The sequence below is a fragment of the Nymphaea colorata genome, chromosome 6 (genome assembly GCF_008831285.2).
Source record: "Nymphaea colorata isolate Beijing-Zhang1983 chromosome 6, ASM883128v2, whole genome shotgun sequence".
Classification (NCBI taxonomy): Eukaryota; Viridiplantae; Streptophyta; class Magnoliopsida; order Nymphaeales; family Nymphaeaceae; genus Nymphaea; species Nymphaea colorata.
Genome location: NC_045143.1, coordinates 18,094,273 through 18,117,154, shown reverse-complemented (window position 1 = coordinate 18,117,154; position 22,882 = coordinate 18,094,273). Strand labels below are relative to the sequence as shown.

Here is a 22,882-nt window from a genome sequence, read left to right as displayed (position 1 = left end):
CATTCAGCTATAGGAATAAAAGGACCCCTTGGGGTTTTGGGGAATGTGTAGGTGTTACTGCTGATCTTGTGGGGTTTCAGTCTCAGGACTGGCTGTTGAGGCGAGGCTAGGCACTAACGCACTCATGAAGAGACGCGTAGGCCTCAAATGTGTTCCAATCGTGAAATGCAAACAACAATTAAAATTAATTAAGGAATAAGTGAATAACTAACGTCAATTTAATGCAATTAATTTACAACGGACAGAGTGTTAGACAACCTGTAACATGCACACAGGCAAAAAAAATAAAAAAATGGAATAGGTTTTAACAAGTATATCCTTTGGACATTGTATAACTACCAACAAGATAAAATTTAAGAAAATTTCACCGTTCCGTTGTGTAACTGAAGCAGACAAAATACAATACATGATGCAAATCGGAAGTACCAACATAAGTTGTAAGTCTGGTTTCTGTCTCTTACTCAATTGATGTATATATATATATCAAGATGATGATAGATTTATCATTGTGTTTTATATTTTACAGGAAAAGGTTGCAAAAGAATAATAGAGAGCACATTGAGGAAGACAAGTTATTCATAGATGGATAAAACTGAGTTTCGACAACTTAAACATGTTCGATAGCCTGTGATCGTAGAGGAGATGCAAACTTAGGATCTTTTTTATGTAACGATACAATATAAACAAACACCAAATTTTACCAGTACATAAAAGTAAGAACTTGATATCGTAAGTTTATAGTCAAACCTCATATTTGAGGTCGGATGAGAATGGGGTGGGACCTTAAACCTGCAAATCTCAGATTCCTAATGATCTTAAAACACCTTAGATTTCGTTATCAAACAACCCCTAAATAGCACAAGAATACAAAGGACCTATTTGAATGAAAAAAAAAACTGAATATGGTCTTCTTCCTTAGTTTCTATTCTCTTCATTCTTCTAGTTCACATTCATCCTTCTCCAGAAATATTAAATTCATTGTGGATGTGTTTGTTTTGTGGTGTATCTCACATTCACAGTGATGTGAAATCACAGGATTTGAGAACCCCTTTCATCTTTGAGAACAAGTTGTGTTTTATTGATGGGTCCTTACAAGAGCTTGATCTAGCATCTACAGAGCACATTTTATGGAGAAGATCCAATACTATGGTGTTGTCTTGGATAATAAACTTTGTGGCAAAGGATATAGCAAACAATGTCATATATGCAACGACGGCACATCAGGTATGGACTGATTTGTAGCATCTATCAAATTTAGTCTACTATAAGGAGACACATGCAGGAGACACAAGGTGTCACTGCATACTATACCAAACTCAAAAGGCTCTTGGGATGAGCTGGCTTCCTATGAGCTGCTGCACATGTGGGGCTATGAAGATTATTTCTGATAAGGAGGAGGAAGATAGAGTCATTCAGTTCCTAATGAGACTGAATGAGTCATATAACTCTATCAAAGGATAGATCCTTCTCATGGATCCTTTCCCCCCAATAGCAAAGGTATATTCTCTAATCCTACAGGAAGAGAAGCAGTGAGAGGCAAAATTGTTACCTTGTACAAAGCATATTAATTTGGTTGCATCTCAATATGATAATTGAGTGTTCAAAAGAAATACCCAAAGACATCAACATTGCACATACTGTCAGAAAATGGGTCACACAAAGGACAAGTGTTACAAACTACATGGGTACGCAAATGGGTTTAAGTCATTTAAGCATAGACAAGAGAAAACATAGGAAGGTGTAGTGCAAGGAGAAAAGTTGAATGAGAAAGGTGCCTTTGCTGCAGGTCTAGTGGTTCTATAAGTTTTGATGCAAATGTGCCTCAATCCGACAAGAAAAGTGTGGCAATCTTCACGATGGAAGAATACAACAAGATTATTCAATTGCTGAAAGAGAAACCACCACTCTCTCATGCAAATTTTGTAGGTGTTTCCATTACTCTAAAAGATGCATGAATCATTGACAATGTGCCAGTGATCACATGACATCTTCATTGTCAATTCTGGTTAATGCTTCAAAACTTCAAACTAGTTTTCCTATTAGATTACCCAACAATAATATTGTGCATGCAACTTACCAAGGTGATGTAGTAATCTCTCTTTCAATCATATTACATCATGTTTATTACATTCCAAATTTTAATCTGGATGTCCAAGACAAAGATTGGAACTACTAAACTGAAAAGTGGCATATATTGCTTCCAAAGTCCAAATTATGCAAATGGATTGACTACCAATTATGATGACCAATTACCTACTATTTCTACAACAACCAAATCTCATGACTTTTTGGACCTTTGGCACTTATGCATGGGACATCCTTCTAGCTTTAGGAATAAACTCTTCTCTGCACATGACATACTTGTTCTATTTCAAAGCAGACTTGTCTGCCTTTCAATGTTAGAGAAATTTCTTATACAAAGCATTTTCAAATGGTGCATTGTGATATTTGGGAACCTTATTCACATGTCTCACTCATTGGTGCTCATTATTTTTTTAAGTCTAGTTGATGACTACTCACGTTGCACCTGAGTGTTTTTAATGCACCACAAATATGAGACACAATACAATCTGTAACATTTTTGTAATCTGGTTGAAAATTGATTTAAAATCACAATACTAAAAGTGTGATAATGGGTCAGAATTTTTATCTTGAGAGCTACAAGCATTTTTTCAGCAAAAAGGAATTATACATGAAAGGAGTTGTGTCCATATGCATCAACAAAATGGTGTGGTAGAGAGGAAGCACAAACACCTGCTAACAATGGCTCGTGCACTTCGATTCCAGGCCAATTTACCTTTAAAATTCTGGGGCAAATGTGTATTGACAACAACTTGCGAGTCACACCATATGAAAGACCCTTTCAAAGAAAACCAACATATAACCATCTTAGAGCATTTGGTTGCTTGTCTTATGTGAAAAATTGAAAACCAAGCACTAAATTTGATGAACGAGCACATATGTGTGCTTTCTTGGGGTACCCCTTTGGTAGAAAGTCATATTTTATTTATAATATGAAAACAAAAAAATTGATGGTGAGTCGTGATGTCAAGTTTCATGAACATGCATTTCCATTTTTAAACTCAAAGGAAGAAATGAAAACTTCTGCTATGCCTTTACCTATTGAAGATGTCATGTGTTGGAAAAGTGAAGTACAAGAGAAAGAAGGTGAAAATTCTCAACCCTCACAGAAATTGATCAATATGAAAACTTATCATTTCAATCCACTTCTAAAGAATATAACACCATTTCAAGTGAACCTGAATCGACAAACCCTTGAGTTGAAACAAGTCCTAATACAAATTAGCATTAAAGCATTCGTCCCTCGAACCAAATTCGGAAACCATCTGTTTTGCATAAGTATTTTTATTACATTGCTGCTACTACTGGTTCAGGAGCAACATCAAAGTCAAGGAATGGTCATTACAGTAGGTATCCAATCTCAAGCTTTGTCTCGTTCAAACATTTCTCACCACAACATAAATCATTTGTTTTGTCTATATCTCAGTCATCTGATTCATATTTCTATGATGAGGCAAAACACTTAGTTTGCTGGAAAGAAGCCATGACAGCTGAAATCAGAGCCCTAGAAGAGAATAGTACATGAAGTCTTGTTAAATGGCCTGCAAATGTGACTTCTATAGAATGTAAGTAGGTGTACAAGACAAAATATATACGACTGATGGATCAGTTGAGAGATCTTGCAAAGGGCTATCCACAAGTTGAAGGAGTAGATTTTCATGAAACATTTGCACCGGTAGCAAAATTAGTTACTATAAGATGCTTATTATCTATTGTTGTCAAGTTTAATTGGATAGTTGAGCAAATGGATGTGTATAATGCATTTTTGCATGGAGATTTTGCATGAGCAGGTTTATATGGAGTTGCCTACCAGATATGGAAAAGAGGGGGAGACGAGTTTGCAAACTTCATAAGTCCTTACATGGGTTAAGGCAGACACCAAGAAATTGGATTCAAGAATTCTCTACTACCTTAGTAAACTTTGGTTTTACTCAATCAATAAATGATTATTCATTGTTCATCTTGTGCAAAGGAAAACATTTTTTGCTATACTAGTTTATGTGGATGATTTGATCATTGTGGGAAATGATTCAAAGCAAATTGCTCAAATTAAAAGTTATTTGAATAGTGTGTTTTATATGAAGGAGTTGGAACCATTAATTTTTTTTAGGAGTTGAATTGTCAAGAAGTAATGAAGGCATGTGTTTGTCACAATGCAAGTGCTGTCATCACATTTTGGAAGAAACTGGGCTTGTTCAAGCAAAACCTATTGAAACTCCAATGAAGCAGCAAACATTAATTACTTCAATTGAAGGAGAACCTCTTAAAGAGCCGTCAGCCTACAAAAAACTTGTTGGTAAACTAATATACTTAACAATAACTAAGCCTGAGATTTTATTTGTTATGAATATTCTTAGCAGGTTTAAGCAAGAGCCAAGAACATGACATCAGGAGATGGCCTTAAGAGTGGTTAAGTACCTCAAAAAGAATCTAGGTCAAGGATTAATGTTCTTGGCAAAAAATTAGCTACACATTATAGCCTTTTGGATGTTGATTGGGCATCATGTAAGGAAACAAGAAGAGCTACAACATGTTACTGTGTTTTCCTTGGTGAGAATCTAATCTCATGGAAGACTAAAAGACAAGCAACTGTGTCAAGATCTTCAGTTGAAGCTGAATATCAATCACTAGCTAATGTGACATGTGAAGTCGTATGGTTAAAGTCACTACTGATAGAATTGAAGATAAACCATGCAGCTTCTGTAGATGTACTCTTTGATAATCAAACGATGATTCACCTTGCAGCTAACCCTGTCTTGGTTTTGATATGGTAGGTGACTTCCTAAAATCTAAAGTGTTGCAAGCCCTTCATGTATCTTTCAAGAACCAACTTGCAGATATTTTCACAAAAGCTCTTGGAAGAGAGCAATTTCAGTTCATAAAATCCAAATTGGGCATACATGATCTACATGCACCAATTTGAGGGGGAGTGTTGAAAGTTTCAATTTAGATAAAGGTTCAGATTTGAAGATTGCATCCAAGAATTACATTGATTATCTCATTCGAATAAGGACGTTACTAGAAACATCTAAAAAAATGAGAAACAAATTCTATTATAAAGTTATTCTCCAATCCTTTTTTGACTAGCTATTTTGTAACCTCCTACCTGCTTGTAATGTATGTATATACAATTCAAAAAGGGCAATGCAAAAAATATTTTCTTTCGACAACTTGCTCTTCTCTCTCGGTCTCTCTCTCTTGCTGCTCTATTTTGCTCTGCTTTGATTTTTCTGCTATGTTCTTTTACAATCATCATCATCATCTTCTTCTAATATTCATCTTTAAAGTTTACTTTTAAGAGACATAGGCTAGCATGCTAGGCACTGATACCAAGAGTAAGTCTCTTTCTCTTTCATTTGGCAGTACTTTTATTTGTACGATTTGCTGATTTTGGGTTTTATTTCGTCACTTTTGATTGTTGTTCGGCCATTTAGTGTTTTAGAGTTTATGCTATTAGTTACTACAAGCCTTTGGGCTATTTGATTTCCCAATTTTACTGCTGATTTGGGGTTTTATTTAGCCATTGGTGAATGACTAAATGTTGATGTGTTTCTTTACAGTTTTCATAATTCCTAAAGGCAAGCTCTAATGGATGGTGATGGGTTTCCAATGAGATGGTGCTTTTTTTCTTCTTGACCTTGATGGCTCACTAATAAGGGGATGAGCAATAATCAGAGCAAATTGATTTTGTAAGCCTATTGTCCAAGTTGCAAAGGGAATTCTAGCTCCCAATCTTCACACTTTTATCAAAAGCTTCCTACATCATACAATGGATAAAGCATAAACCAAATCTAAGTTATTTTGAGATCATGAAAATGTATTCAACATTGCAAGATAATACTACAATTTATCCATTTTTGAAATGAGAAATGTACTTTAAGCCATATATTTGAGTTTACCTTGTTATATCAAATTTTTTTAGTAATATAAACAATCAAGATTTCATGTGCATTCTTGTACTCTTTCATATGTAACTAAAGTACTCCTCAAATGGATTGTTTCCTACCTACTTGTAATATTGACTTTAGCAAGTCATTGTCTATGTCTGAATTTATGATAATTAGGACTCAACTCTGTATTTTCAACTTGAAAGTTCACTAGTTCTCACCTAGATTGCCTCCTTGACAGCTTGTTGTCTGACTTCTTGTTTCAATCTTTTGTTTATACTCCTATCTGTTGATTTTGTTCCCTTTGCTGGACCAATGTCAGCTAGAGATGATTTTAGGAATGCTAAACCAAATGGGGTTTAAGGTTGCTATTAGACTAGTTTCTAGTTAAATTATAGTTTGGTCTTTATAACTTATAGTAGAACAAAGATATCCAACAATTTTTTATTCTCTTTATAACAAATGATATTTGAGGCATTTCACGGTTCAAATTACACATTTTTCAAATGCCAAAACCATTATTAAGTGTTAAAATATAATCAATGTGGAATGGAACTGTGCATTAAAGTATAGAAGAAGAGAAAAAAAGACATCTCACTCTTCAATATGTATATGTATGTAACTATATATGTGTGTGTAAGTATGGAAGGAAAATAAGATCTCAAGCAAACAAAGATTAGCTTGGACCTTGGGGGTCAGACATATTCCACTTCAGGACTCCTAGATACTTTGACAATCCTCATTACACTAAAGTTGTCAGGAACATAATTTGGTTGTTATCTTAATTTCTATAAAACATTGGGTAATCACTTAATATCAATTCTTTCATCATTTGAGTATAGAAATTGGAGTTATAACTCATAATCGCCTCACACATTTGGCCAATTAAGTTGCTAAAGTCTCCAAGTCTAAACGTCAAATCTCAATATTCAACTATATGCCAATTATGCTTTGTTTGGATGGAGGGAAAGGAAAGGAAAAGAAATGGAGGAAAAGGGAATGGGAAATGAAGGGAACAGAAAGGAAATGAAAGGAAATAGGTAATTATAAAGCTTGTTTGGATAAAAAAAAAGGAATTGCTGAAATCATGTTTGTTTGGACTACATAAAAGAAAGGAAATGATAGAATTTATAATACTTTAAAATAAATCCCCTAACATTAAAAAATTTATCATTCAAATAAAAATATTTTTAATTTGATTTCCTGATTCAATAAAAGAGGAACCACCCTTAGACTCGACATTTCATTCTATAGTATCAGGTGCACTAATTTGATAACGTAAACATTACAAAAAACTTGATTTTTGGTTAAGGGGCCGTTGTGAAATACCATCCAAGTCTCCAGCAATGGAGGGAATGGAGAGAGAGATAGACCCGGTGCTCGTCGGAGTTTTGACTAGGGGTGGGGAGGGAGAGAAAGAGCAACGCAAGGTCGGTTGACGTCTCTTCTAAGAGTAGGTGGACAGGATATACACGGTAGAAAGGGAAGACTTTTCCTTTCCTTCCCAATCCCTTCAATTTTAGAGGGATTGAATTTACATTAAAGCTCCATTTCCTTTCCCTCCCTTTGCAACCAAACAAACTTTTTACTTTCATTTACTTTTTCTTCTTTTTAATTAATCAACCAAACAAATGATTAATTGTTCTTTCATTCCCTTTCCCTCCATCCAAACAAGGCATTAGGGATATAATTAGGTGTTTAAGTTTATATTGGTCTTTCATTCAATGTGATAATAACATTTTCTTTTCTTTTTACTATTCAAGTTAAAAAGTAACTAAAAATGCAAATATGGCCTACTTTATTTGGCTGATATGGCTAAATACCTAATTTTTTGACTTTTTGTTAAATTATTCATTTTCTAATCCAATATTGATGACATTTTCATATTATTTTCTTGATTGGCTTATATACGCAGTTTCAGAAAAAAAGTAGCTCTACGAGGAGGCTAAATTCAGCTTTGAAGAGGCTTTAGGGCTTCCATTGTACCTCATCTATCCGGTTATAGATGAAAAAGTGTCTTGATTGTTTATTAGTTATTACTTGTATGTATTCTTTTTCTTTAATAAAATGCATATTGCACTCTTGATCTTTTATATTTGTCTTCTAAAGTATTTATTAACTTTTAGGTGATTTTTCATTTATAATGAACATGACAATTGACATTTATGATAGTAATTTGATACAAAAGGGAGCAAAGTCCAAAAATTTTATTTCATCTTTCCACAACATTAAACATTTTGAGGCACTTATTTTCTTACATGTACAAGATGTTTTGATGGAAGGTATTTGTTAAGGACAAAAGATAATCAAGGCAGGCAAAAAACTTGCAATTTTGATATATATATATATATATATATTTGCATGCTTTCAAAGAAGGTATTTGTCTAAGATAGGAAATAACTGAGTCATGCCAAAAGCTTGTAATTCTGATATATATATATATATATATATATATATATATAGATCACATACTTTTATATATGGTAACTGAGATAGACCAAAAGCTTATATTAGTGATGTATGTTTATCATGAGAAGTTATTTGTTTATTTGTTTGAAGGAAGACATTGGTTTAGGATAAGAAATAGATAAAATAACCTAAAAGCTTGCAATAGTAATGACGTTTTAGCTAATGTAATTGTTAAAAGATATTTGTCATTCATAATGTAATTAAAAAATATTAGACAAATTGTAAATTATTGATCTTTATATACTTTTTATTTATTAAATTTTACTTTATTTTTAATACATAAGACATAGATAAGCTTTTGGTCAAAATGCCTATGTCACATATTCTTCAAAGTGAGATGATATCAATTTAAGTAGAGGAGGATAATCAAATGAGAAGCAAAGCAATATAGAATTTGATGAAGCAAAGTTACCTACAAATCTTGCACTTGATTCTTCTGTGTCTACCTATCATCGTAACTGTAGAGAAAGCGTTCATAGTGCATATCGTCAGTGAAACTGTTGTCAACTTTATAATTGTGATTTTCAAACAAACCATCAAAAGTGAAAGTTTAATCCAGCTTGTTATGATGAATATAAGAATTGTTTGGAGTACAATCGTAGCAAACATAAAATATATTGTCATTATTTCTACCTTTTTGTGCGAGAACATACAAATAAGTACATTACATAAGCATTTGTGCTAGAAATATTTGATAATTAGAAAGAAAATAGGAGACTTCATATACATGTTGGAGGTCCTAACAGTCATCACAATGTAGCACAAATGAAGTGTGAAAACTTGTTGCTACAAAGAAATCATATTAATATGCTACTTCAAAAGTAAAGTGATCAACAAAAAAAATCATATCAAACTCGTCTTTAGACAGTTGCTAATGTGATAAGAGTCATGTAAAGGCAAAATTAGCATTTGGATGGCATGATGAGAGTGAAAACTTTTTTGATAGAGGAAATTTTGTTGATGTATTGAAGTATTTTGTAAAGATTAGTTGTCAAATTAGTAAGTTGTATTAAAGAATACTCTGGACAATAAGAAGTTAACGTATCTAGATATACAAAAGGATATTGTGAGAGTCTTATGCTATGAAAACTACAAATGTTCATGTAAAGGAGATTGGAGGTGCTTTTTATTTATGTTGCTTGATGATTCTCAATATATATCAACCAAAGAAGAAATGACTATTGTGTTACGAAAAAGGTCAAGTAGTTGAATGTTTTCTTGCACTTACACTGTTTTCGAGACAAGTGTCATGTCACTAAGGCAACTATTGGAGAAACTTTATGTAAACATAAATTGAATACATCAAATTTGCATGGACAAAATTATAATAAAGTAAACAATACAAAGGAGCATTTGATGGATTAAAACTTTTATATTGAATATAAATGGGTCTGTCTATTATATTCATTGTTTTGTACATAAGCTCCAATTAGCACTTAGACATGTCAATTAATTAGATTCAAATTAGATATGCCTATCATTATATCTGGTTTTTTGGATATTCACAAATCTATTTTCAAAGAAAAGTAGTACTTGATTGTGAATAAAAAAAACAACTTTGCAATGAAAATATGATTCAAATCCAATTTTTACCTTCATATCTGAATCCAAATCCAAATTTTGAACCAAATTTGGCTAACTTTCAAAATATAAAACAATTAGATATAAGATATTTGTTTAAAAGTATATATGTATGTATGCATATATGTGTCTGACAATATATATATATATATATATATATATATATATATGTATATATATATATATATTTCATATTTGATTTTTTTGGAACAATTTAGTCAAATATATGCTCCAAATAAGATATTATGGCATCCCTATTAGACTAGTTGTTGTTGTTGAAAATCATCCAATAATTGACTTCTTTTTTGAAATATTATTATGATTGTCAATTTTTTTCTTGACTTCTTGCAAGAGATTTGAGATGATTTGGGAAGCAAAATGTATAAGAATAGCTGAAGTACTTGAGTTACGTGAACTTTAAACCAGATGATGATTGAGACAACAAATGTGCCTCAAACGACCTGTTAATACTCATTGGAGTTTTCATTATAATGCTTTAGTCAATTTAATTGATAAGTACTTTCCTGCAATTAAGGCATTATATTTTATCGCAGAAAATATAATTAAAAGAAAATGAGAGATAATTGAATTGGCACGTACATGGTGGAGCTTTGAATTTGGATTTGGGTTACATTTGATGTATAGAGTTATAAGGATAACTGACACACTTTCACATACAATCCAACAAAAATATTAAGTTATTGTAAATGTTACTAGTTTGGTTGTTGTAGTAAAGAAATGCCTCTAAGATTTGAAAGGTGATAATTGGGACTCTTTTATGAATGATACCTCTATATTCTGTAGCAAATTTGATGTCCCAATGCATGACTTAGAGAACTTATACGGAGATCAAGGACGACCTAAGTTTACATTAAGAAGGATTACGTTTGCATCATTATCATGTGGAAATGTTTGATACTATTATTGATATACAATTTCAAGAATTAAATAGTTGTTTCACCAAGACAAATGTAGAACTTCTTTCAGTAGCATCTTTGAGTGTGAAAAACAGTTTTTTTTTGCTTTTGATAAACATAGGGTGATTCCCCTTGTTGAGCTCTACCCTAGAGATTGTCATGCAGTTGACCTGCATAGACTTCAAAGTCCCTTGAAAGTATATATTGAAGACATAAAAAACACTGAAGAATTTTCAAATTTAAAATATGTGATTGAGCTTTCTGAAAAGATAGTAACAACTAGAAAACATATAATATTACTTTAAGTTGATACTAACTTTACCAGTTGTAACAACAAGCATAAAGTCAACATTTTCATTTATGAAAATTATCAAAATTCGACTTCATAATAAAATGGGAGATGAATGGACCAATGATGCTTTGGTCATTTACATATCGAGAGAAACACATTTGACTATATCAGTGATGAAGCAATCTCACTGTTTTCAGAACATGAAAAACATAAAATGCCAATTTTAAATTTTGTTCATGACCGCAGGTTTTTCATTTGTTTTTGGAGGTCAAGTGTTTGTATCTATAGTCATTTGATTTGTTTTTAAAAGAGGTCCATTGTAAATTTTTTCATGTCTATACTTTTTTGAGACAATTGTAAAATTGTTCATAATATAACTATTTAATCAACCAATTTTAAGTTTGTTCATAACTATAGTTATTTGTTTTATTTTTTAAATTTGTAAGTTTTCTTATGTACTAGGTACTATTGCCCCTCAGCCAATATTCCTCGCCTTACCATTGAATCCACAGCCTCTTACATGTAATGTGAATTTAAAATCCATGTTATTAAGATTATCAGTTTAAACAAACTAAGAATCTTACAAGTACTCTTTTTAATGTTATATTGGATATGAGATGTGAGGTTGTATAACACTATCTATTAGTCGAAACTATCCACCACTCTCCACTTTAATATTTTCTTTTGGTTCACACTATACAATGATTGGGGCTTGTTAAAAGTTTGACTCTTATTAAGTAGCTTCACTATGGGAGTTTTAACTACAGCTGCAGAATGAACAGAGCCAACTCGGGCTCGACTCGAACTCACTCGAAAAAACTTGGCTTGTGCTTGACTAGTTTATCAATGAGCCGAATTTGTGCTTACAAATATAATGATAAAGGAATTGAGTTCTTGTTTTAGGAACTCGACTCCTAATACTGGACTTAACTTGACTCACAAACCAATACTCTATATTATACTGCTAGAACCGGTTAATTGGTTTTAACTTTTAGGGTAAAAACAAATTTTGATAAGTTACATGAGTTAAACGAGTTACAAGAGTTAATGCTTACACAAGTTAAGACCAAATGAGTTAGCACTTAAACGAGTTACAAGGGTTACTGCTGATACGAGTTAATGCCAAACGAGTTAACACTTAAACGAGCTAAATGTGTTAAACAAGTCGAGTTCGAACTCGATTGTGTATAGTCGAGCCGAGCTAGCTCGAGCTTGAGCTCGGCTCGTTTGCATCCCTACTTTTAACTAATTTAAATGAAATTTTAAGGAACAATGATTTTTGAAATTTTTAAAAATAATATGGTCATTAAAAAGTGTGTCTGACTCTGCGTTTTTATTTTCAAATTTATACCTGCCACGTGGACAGTTGATACGTTTATACCTGCCTGGCTCGTGAGCAACAAAATTGATAATTTCCATTTACACTTTTCTGTTTCAAAAAAGTTTTGGAATTGCAATTATATTAAGATATTACCGTACTTATGTACTTAGAAAATGAGCTCGTTTCCTTTGAAAAATAAATTAAATTGAATCGTTTCTGTTTCCTTTGTTAGGGCTAGTTGCATAATTCTCCAATAAAACAATTTAACAAGATGTCTTTAAAACTTAGCTTGAACGCTAACATAGAAAGGTAAGGAAGAAAATCGCAGTTAGGGAAGCCCAGCCAAACTGTCCCACACGGCTTAATCTGGCGGTCGAGCTTGTTTTGCAAAATCGCCGTAATGTCCTGACGACTTCTATTACAAACATCTTGCCCTCAAAGCGTTTTTTTTTTTTTTTGAAAAAAACATTTTCAGTCTAGGGAGCGAGGCACACACATCCCTCAACCGAGTGCCTCACTTGGTGAGGCGTACGCCTCCATCTATGGCACACTCCATGTATGTCAAAGGGACAGGGTATGTTTAGTTTTTTTTAATTAAAAAAATTAAAAATTAAATAAAACTGATAAAGAGAGCTTCACACGTAGCCCTAACTAAACGTTGTTTGTATTCATAAATTCCACTTTTCTCAATTCTAAATCACCTGTGAAGTTGCAGATTTCAACCATTGCTGCACCCCTGTGAAATTGCTAGAGGCAAAAGCTGTGGCTGTTGGTGCGATCGCCCAACCTCAGAATTCCATTGCAATTGGATGTCTCTTTGTTTATCTTTCTTTCCATGGCTGACAACAAGTAGCCATCTTTCTCTCTCTGTCTCAGTCTCTCCGTCCACGGCGCTGGCCATAGCCACCTTCTGGCTCTCTGCCCATGACAAGTAGCCATCTTTCTCTCTCCGTCTCAGTCTCTCCGTCCACGGCGCTGGCCATAGCCACCTTCTGGCTCTCTGCCCATGACTGGCCACCTTCTCTGTGGGTTGTTGTGATCGTGTACACAGTGTGTCGCCAAGGGTCTTTTGTTACTATGCGTGCATCGCGATGGCCGAATATGTATCGCCATGACAGAATGCAGATGTTGGGGCAATGTGGCTTACAACGTCAAGATGTTAACTTCTTTTTCATGCGTGTCATCTTTTATTTGTGTCATCATTTGGAGTCTGGACGTATACTCTTACGACTTAGCATGTAACACGTCTTTACCTTACTATATTTTCTTTGAAGTTGTTTGGTTTATGTTGTTTTTTTTTGTGCTTCATGATAGACAATATGTTCAATTACGGAGTCAATTGAATAGTATTTATTACATTGTTTAGTTTTATATAAATAAATAATGAAACAGGAAAATTTTACATTACTATAATTACCTTCCTTATTATATATTTTTTTGTGAATGTTTTTTGTTTTGTTTTTTTTTTCTTTATTTCTAAATTAAACATGTTCTCGTTTTTAAAGAGCTGTCTGTCTTGTTGGTTCAATCATTTTATATTTTTACATTTTTAAGTGTTTTTGCATTAAATTTGTAATATGTTATTACTTGTTAAAATAATTCAAATTTATTATACGGTGTCAATATTAGTTAAGTTATGTGTTGTTAATATTTGAACATGCTTAACAATGAGAGGTTTTCAATATAATGTAATTGAATTATTATATTTGTAGTACATTGTTTAGGTTTGTGAAAAAATGCCACGGGGGCAAAAACAAGGAAACTGAACAAGATCTTCATGATAAAAAAAACTTGTTATGAAATTAATTTTTTTATTATTTTTATAAATATTATATAATTTACAAATTTGTTAAGCTTCAATTAACGCCTGTCGTCGGCTCGCTTTATCGCCTCGCCTATTTAGAGTGGTAGGGTTTAAATCGGCGCGCGTCGTGGTTTTTTTTCTCATATCTACAGTTTCCTAGCGCGCTCCGCCCTCGTGCCGGGGAGATTAGAGCGTCGTTTGAGCCAGAGTTCGTTTTCTTCCCCCTACTTGGTAGGCCGTGCGGTTTTGCTCGGAGTGCAATCTGTTTTGCTTTCTACATTCGTCTTGCTTTTATTGGTTTTTCTCGTTCGTCGGGTACTTAATGCTAAGGGTTTCCCCGGATTCCACTGGATTCTCCGTTTTTGCTGACGATTTCTTTCGTTATTACTCTGTATTGATTCGTTCAATCGCTTGTTTCGCTGTTTGTTTTACTGTTTCTTGATGTGGTTTTTTCTGCATCCTTTGCTTGGGCTTCGTAATTTTGGCAGTTGAAGGTATGTGGGTGTGTTGGGTGAGTTTTTGAGATTTTGGTGGATTTTATGTTTTCTATAGCTGTGCCGCTCCACGTCGTCTTTTGTAGGCAGGATTGTTTAATCAAATCAAGCTGGAAGGCTAAGTATGAATCTGTAGTTCATGAAAATAGTAGGCCAGGCGATTTATATATTGATACCTATAATATTAAATGTGACAGAATCCTCCCGCCCTATCGCAACATTCACACACTAAGTGGGAATCTGCCCGACGCTCATGTATCTTGGAACCTATTGAATTGTTTGGTGATTTTCCTCAAAGGTTTAGTGCAAAGAAAGATACAATTAACTTTTCTCTTAAACAAATTCTCCGATCAATATGGTAGGGAAAATTAAACTTTGAAATGATTGGTGTTAATCTAATCTATGGTCATTTTTTATTTTTAGTTTATCTGAAAAAGCTAAATATGCGTCTCCATTAAACTTGCATATTTGCTGATGATTTTAGTGTACTTGTTGGCTGTAATATATCTGCATCATAATGATCAATTTTGAATTATATTCAAGAAAGAATCTCACAGGAAGAGAAGTTGAAAAATACAAGTTAAACAGACAGTTTTTGCATTTTACAAAAGGTCAAACGAAAAATGTAATATGTAGGCACAATAGAAGTGAGGTCCCAAACTGTGGCAGGGTATACTTTTCTTTTTCTTCTCTTCAAATAAGACCAATGTTTTTCTTTGTACTTTTCCTAGAGCTCAGCATCTGTTTTCTTGACATTTTAGAATACAGTAATATTAGAAAAGTGCATCGTTTCATTTTTTGTTTTGTTAAATTTTGAAAGAATGAACCTTGCTACAATGTCTTCTCTCTTGATTATTTTTTTAAACTGAGCTTGATTATGTACTTGTATGGGTGCATGTTTTTCATTTCTTCCAACACACAGACACACACACATGAAAAATGTCCACAAACAGTTCACAACAAAACACAAAGATTGAAATAGAAACAGATGACAAGATACTAACACGGGCTATATTTATAAACGAAAAACAAATTAAAGGCGATGAGTACTTATAAATAAATTATATAATAAAGTAAAACAGGTTCACTGCAACCAGATCAAACTAAATAAAAAACAGATACAAAAAAAAAATTATACACACTAGGGCAGGTTATACTTATAAACCCGGTTATATAATAAAAGTAAAGTAGATTACAACAGATTATACAATAATTCAGTAGAACTGATTATGCAATAAAACAGAAATATGTCAAACAGATAAAAAATTTAAAATAAACACAATGGATGTGAGGGAATTAGGAAATAATACCCTTTCAGTGGCATTGGGGGAGAAACACTGGAAGAAAACCCCATTGCCGTCTGTCATCATTGTAAGAGGGGAGATGGGGAGCCTGACAGTTGTTGGAAAAAAGGTGTACAGGAACTGAGAGCTTCTTATCAAAGTCATTGATGAAATTAGGAAGAGGGGGGGGGGGAAGAGAGAGAGAGAGATGTCACTGCTGCTTGCCACTGGCTGTCATTTTCCATTGACATCGTCAACGGCTAGCTGATGAGGGAAAACCATCAGAGGTCGCTGGTGGAAACCCCTTCTTGGAAGAAAGAAATCAAACCCTAAAGGGTTGTTCCTTTCCTTTTTTGAGAAAGACTCAATAAATGGTTGATTTAGCCTGTGGTAGAGTTTGACTGCACCTAACTTGTTGTTGACTCAAGTTGGGTGTGCACCTGCCTTGGATGAAAATAGGCTGGTGCAGTTAGCTGCACCCGACTCGCATAAGGGAGTTGGGTGCTACACAGGGCACCCACACCTGAGTCCTGTTGACTCTTGTGCGGTACCATTTTAGGTGTGTCTTTGTTACTTAGTTGTGTGCTTGTTGACGAGGTAGGTGCAGCCATTTGATATTTCGTTTTCGCAATGTAAAGTTTTTGTAGAACCTTGTATGAAGCCTCTGATATCTTATGCTGGATTTGGTCCTTTGGAACTGGTGTAATCAGGTCTGTCAACATGTCCCGTGTTTATGTGGGAAACTTGGACCCGCGAGTTACTGAACGTGAATTAGAAGATGAATTTAGAGTATATGGGGTATTGAGAAGGTAAGCAAAAGCATTATTATTGATCCAGTATAACATCAGCTTTTATTAGCAGTCCATGGATGAATATTATTCATTGCGATTCAGCAACAATTTTATTGCTCTGCAGATTTACTTATATGCATTATGCTAGCAAGATGCTGTGAAACTGCTTCCTTATTAGTTGACCCATTCACCCAATTGGTTTTGGAAAGATTTTGTGTCTGTTCTTCATTTTATGATACCATTTTAATTTAAAAGACAAGCTGCACTTTCTGAACCGGAATTTAGTTAGGGGATGACCTTTTCACTAATACGTCTTTATTTTGGTTACGCAGATGGTTGCCTCCTATTTTCTGTTTGTCTTGTTTCCTTTTCTATAGTCAGTTGTTTCTGGCCAGGGAATCATCATATTATGTTTTCACATCTTGGGTCATCTAGTTGCAGTCCTTGTAAACGCTGAAATGCATCTATGCTCAGGGGTGGGGTGGTTTATGGGTGTTTAGGTGGTAATAGCATAGTAACTCCTGTGATATTTTTTGGTGAAAGGACTCGGAACTGTAGATCTATGCCTTCTTTTGATTTTCTGCAAAAGTTAACATGTCTTCACTTTCGATGCTTTCCTTGTTTAATTTTTTGTGTTGTGGTCGCCTAGTTAAGTTATCTCAGGTCCTCATTTAAATCTTCCATGATTCATAAAAAGTATTGACATAATGATCTTATTGAAATCAATTATGTGCTTTAGATTGTCATTATCATCATAATCATTATCTATAATTGATATTTCTTATGCAATATATTGGTACTGTTTTTTTATCTATTTGTATCCTTCTAATTGCTGGCTTTTCTTTCTTTTTACTTAATTGTAGTGTTTGGGTTGCAAGGAGGCCTCCTGGTTATGCTTTCATTGAATTTGATGATCGTAGAGATGCTTTAGATGCAATCCGCGCATTGGATGGTATGCTGATATTGTCTTATCATGTTTACTTTCTTCTTTCTCTACTAATTATGGATTTTCCTTGTTGGTTTACTGTAGTTTGATGCAACTCTGTTTTTTCTCTAAGCAATTGGTGGATATCTCACTCCTGTCATTGAAATATTTGTTGAGAAAGGGAAGAAAGCTGTGGAAGATTAGGGGATGCTTTGCTTGCCCGGCTGTGTGCCTGTGAGGATAACTGTGAACTTTTCAATAAGAAATAAAAAATTCATAAATTTTAAACTGTGAACTGAAAGAAGCAAATATTCATCACTTAAGGAGTAATGTATTCAATCTCTTACTCTACTATGCACTACTTGGTGAAAGCTAAAAGCGTTCTGCATTAAGCAAAAACGAAAAATCAAAGGCATTGCTGAAAAGTCATCATAATTCTGATTGGTTTGTGGTCTGAAGTTTACAATTGTTTTGAATATTGATTCCCTGTTCCACCTTCAGTCACTTCTGCTGTGCAATATTTATAGCAGTGAAGAAAAAAGATGATTGAAGAGAAACATAGTAAGCTATTTTCTAATTGTTGAAGTCAGAATAAGACAGTGAACGTCAAGTATTATTCTCATTACATATGATAAGATATTTGTTGTGTCTTTTTTGCATGCAGAAATAGCAAGAAACAGAAAGCTTTTGTGCATATGATTTTTCTTGTAATTTTAAACTGTTAAAATCAAAGGGGAAGAAAATGAAAACGTCAAGTATTATTCTCATTACATATGATAAGATATTTGTTGTGTCTTTTTTGCATGCAGAAATAGCAAGAAACAGAAAGCTTTTGTGCATATGATTTTTCTTGTAATTTTAAACTGTTAAAATCAAAGGGGAAGAAAATGAAATAAGATGGCAAATTTCAGATTGTCTTTTTCATCTTTATCATCACATATTTAGTTTGTACACATTTCAATTCATGAATATACTGGTGCATTATGTTTTTATTTATGAAGTGATGAAGAGTGTATCTATCTACTTGATTATGAGTTTACAATGCTTTATTGGTATTAAAACCTAGATCTGCACCACAGAAGTGCTTCACCACTAGCCTCGATAAGGGAATAGTGGTGTTACAGTTCTATCTTGGAATATCAAGTTTTATGGTGACAGTGGATTTGGAATGCATCTGGAAAATAAATAAACACTGAGAAATCATCGTATTCTGGGGCAAATGGCTCTCTCTTTATTTAGATAAAATTTTTCGTGCAGTTTTTTAAATTAATGGTCCTCCTTGTGTTTTGTTATTTTAATTGGTAAATAAGAAACTGGTTGGTCAGTGCTGGGTGCACTAACTATGTCAGTCTCATGCATTGAGGCTCGAGCTAGATTTTATTATTGGAACCTAGAGTATAATGCAATATAGGACAAATGCATACAGTACCTTATCATGCAGCGTATGGACTCTACGCAAAAAGAAATCACCTGGAGCTGCCAAGTTCAACCTGGAGGCTGGAGTATTGCAGCCTAGACTGAGTTAGACTGTGGAAACTCCTGCGTTTTGGATCTATATATGGAAAAGAAGTGAATCAAGCTGCATGCATGTTAAGTTGCCAGTCACTCAGTTAATCTCTCTGGATCTTGTTTCATCTCTCTCTTTCTCTCTCTCAATGCACAGATCTTGTCACCGAGTCTTCAATAAGAACCATTCAAACAGTACGGTAAAAATGCTCTGCATCAGAGCCTATTAGCTGATATGTATCGGAATGGTGCCTTGGTAATATGAGACAGGGCCAACGCGATACCTATTGGCTAATATAAGGCAAGAATATTAGGGCATGTAACAATGTGTGTTGGCCTATGCATGGTATCAATGTGCAAACTGATACAAATACAATGATTAACACTAATATTAAATGAGTTGAGATGCAATTTTTTTACAATCTGGTTTTGGAATTTAGAATGCTAATTCTTGATGTACAACAGGAAAGAATGGATGGCGTGTTGAACTTTCACACAATTCCAAGGGTGGTGGACGTGGTGGTCGTGGCCGTGGTGGAGAGGACATGAAGTGTTATGAATGTGGGGAGCCTGGACATTTTGCTCGTGAATGCCGATTACGTATTGGTCCTGGTGGAATGGGAGGTGGGCGCCGCCGTAGTCCTAGCCCTCGATATCGCCGGAGCCCGAGTTATGGTCGCAGGTGCACTATTCTTGTCCTGAAATCACCGATTTCATTTTTCTGCACATCTTTCCTTCAAGTTCCCATGATGAGGAAATTTTATGCTACTTTCCTCTCAAATATGTTTTATGGGAAAAGTTATTGTACATTTTGGTAACTAAGGAAATAGGATGATTAATCTCTGCTGGTTGATTTGGAGCTTTGAAGAAAAAGTAATCTTTCCTTGAGAGTCAAATCTGGTCATTTTAGTGGCTTCTTCCTCCTGTTGGCATGGCCGGACCAAGTGCTCTGGTGCATATAATTTTCAAAATTGTTTCAGAGCAATATAGTGCGTAGTGTTTATTTAGCATTTTCTGCTACTAAATTTGTTGCTCTCTGAGTGCATCATAATGTGAACAAAGTGTAGCTTTATGTCGTGTATGTGATGCCGTTCAACTTTGTTCATTTTATTGATGATCAAAATCAGCAATATTTCTTTTGGGATCTATGATACTGGTATCTGTAATTTCTAACCTCTCCCTCTCTCTCTTTTGCGCATGCATGCCTTCTGTGGTAACAGAGAAATCACCCTCCCACCCCAACCTTAACCTGCCATATCTGTGCCCCTTGAAGTGCAGTAATCTTCACCAGCAAGCACTACAAGGCTTGGTTCTGCAAGAGGCTATAATGAGGTCTGAACACATGACCAGCTGCCTATTAATCAGGGCCTCTTCTGAGTTATCCTAACTCCATGGTGAAAGTCAATTATTAGCCAAACCTTGCTTTCACCTCCTTGGATTTGAAAACATGCCTTGTAGCTCCAGTAACTTTTCTCCTCTCGAGTACTACTAGTCCAAGGCCCCTTCCCCATATTTCTCTTTGAAATTTCATGTCCCAGTTGAAATTTATCCAAATATGTAAGCTAATAGGCTGTGTTTTCTGTTAAATTTTGTGCAGAAGTTACAGTCCACGTGGGAGACAGTCACCACGGCATAGGAGCACCTCTCCCCGTCGTGGACGAAGCTACAGCAGGTCACCAGCTTACTACCGAAGCCGTCATGACTCGCCATATGCAAATGGGAATGGGTAACAGTCTAATCTTTGAAAATCTGGTTTTCTCTCAACATATTTTTCTGATGAAAAATGGAAAACAAAATTTGACTCATTTGTCTAATCTGCTGGTGTTGCTGAGAATGACATTCTTTTCCAGGGAACGGCGTAGGAGCAGAAGCTGATTTGCTGATCTGCAAAAGAATGAGTTAGGTGTTTGTTTATAATATGCTGATAAACTGAGCTTTTTTTACTACAAACAACTACCTTGTTTGCTGCGTTGGAATTGGAGTTTATACCTCGCTTATGTGTGATGAACAAACGGCTTCTTCAAACGGGTTTGCCACTAATGAGGCTTTCAAACTCCTTGCTAGTGATGGGGGAGATCTCTCCTCAGTTGCTTGGCACTTGAATAGGTTATTTTCCATCTTGATTGCCTAATTTATTCCTTTACATTGCCCATAACGACTTTGTTATCGTCTTTCCATGGTTTGTTATAATCATTGTTAATATAGTCATTTGGGCTCGGACTTTATACTTTACTTAGACCTGCAACTTTCTGTTGTTTTGAGGTGGATTTCTGCTTAAACGACATCGGGACTTCTAGTTTCTCCTTCACGGGTTTTCTGCTTCATGCTTCTCATCATCTCTGTCGCTTCTCCTGCTTTCCCTGCTCAAGTCGCTTGTCGACATCTTCAATGCTGGGAGTTGCTACTTTGTTAGTTTTGCCGCGTTTTCCTGTTATCCTTGACATAGCAAAGCAGTTCTACCATTTGTGAAGATGAACGCTTGCATCTGCCTCCTTCGGTTCAGTCCTGTTATAGTTCTGCGACTTTACTCCATGGCGGCTCAAGCATTTGCCTTCTCCTGTCACACTGGATGTTGATTTGCACCCTGGTACGACTCTTTTGTGCCTGTCTTAGTGGATCTCCATCTCCAAAAGAGTGTCTGCGTGGACCGTGGATTCCTGATGTTGTGCATCTCCGTCCACAAGAGACCATCTGCATCCAGTGTGGGCTTCGGTAGTAGAGCGTCTACAAGAGAGTATCTGCATCCGTGTGGTTTCCGTCGGTAGGTGCACCTCCATCTACAAGGGAGACAATCTGCATTGGTTGCATTGTCATGGTATAATATGCACTTGAGTCCTGAGGCTGGTGTGGTCATTTTGGCGTACAATCCAATGGGCTTATTCTTATCATTTGTTGGATTACAATCCAATGGGTTTATTCTTATCATTTCTTGGATTGTTGGCTATGCAGCTTGGGTGTTGCAGACCGCAATCAAGGTCTGTCTAATTGATGAAAAAATAGATTGGGGTACTGCTATTAACTAATCTCCTTAATCTTGATTACTGAGCAGCTTTGTTGAGGTTGTTTGACCATGTATTCCGATGTAAAAAGGAGTATGTGTTGAGATAAGTATGTAAAATTAACCATGTAGAACACAGCGAACCTATTGAATATTTTAATGACGAGAATTTCAAGTAAATTCAGGTTAACGAATCCTGCTTTTTGGCGCTGGCAGAATAATTAAAGTGACTTGTGGTGATGACTCGTTTTTTGGTCTGTTTTTATTATTTACACGGAAACCACAATGAGACGTAAAAGCGTGTGGTTCGTTTTCTGTGGAAGTTGAGTTCGGTTCAGTTTTTACCGCATGACTTGAAATCGATTTTCATTGTCGGATTTAGTGGATTTTACGTCTTCTCAGGTCTAATTTGGATTTGAATTTGCATTTGAGTGGTATTTGACATGTAACAACCTCTGGCATCTGATGTTTATCGTACTTTAGGATATCAGACTTGGATTTGGTTATGGAAATCCATCCCTTAACAGGTTTG

General features: G+C 34.9%; 1 protein-coding gene across 3 annotated transcripts; it reads left to right on the top strand.

Annotated features, from left to right (window-relative positions):
• The first annotated feature begins 14,456 nt into the window (after positions 1 to 14,456).
• LOC116256237 (serine/arginine-rich splicing factor RSZ21A-like) lies at positions 14,457 to 22,544 on the top strand. 3 transcript variants are annotated; one of them, XR_004173075.2, is made up of 7 exons: positions 14,457 to 14,584; positions 16,841 to 16,939; positions 17,785 to 17,873; positions 19,818 to 20,034; positions 20,950 to 21,078; positions 21,203 to 21,458; positions 21,615 to 22,544. XR_004173075.2 is itself a non-coding variant. In XM_031632535.2 (6 exons), the coding sequence occupies exons 2-6, from the start codon at positions 16,851 to 16,853 to the stop codon at positions 21,225 to 21,227; spliced, it is 549 nt and encodes a 182-aa protein (XP_031488395.1). In that variant the 5' UTR covers positions 14,457 to 14,584; positions 16,841 to 16,850; the 3' UTR covers positions 21,228 to 22,544. The 3 variants fall into 3 exon arrangements, 2 of the variants coding, with proteins under 2 accessions (XP_031488395.1, XP_031488396.1); XM_031632535.2 differs by having other exon boundaries at positions 21,203 to 22,544; XM_031632536.2 differs by having other exon boundaries at positions 14,471 to 14,561; positions 21,203 to 22,544.
• Positions 22,545 to 22,882: the final 338 nt, after the last annotated feature.

Coding starts and splice junctions, on each gene's coding strand:
- LOC116256237 (XM_031632535.2), top strand. CDS start 16,851: ATGTCCCGTGTTTATGTGGGAAACTTGGACCCGCGAGTTACTGAACGT. Junction 17,874..19,817: donor TGCAATCCGCGCATTGGATG/GTATGCTGATAT, acceptor GATGTACAACAG/GAAAGAATGGATGGCGTGTT. Junction 21,079..21,202: donor CCATATGCAAATGGGAATGG/GTAACAGTCTAA, acceptor ATTCTTTTCCAG/GGAACGGCGTAGGAGCAGAA.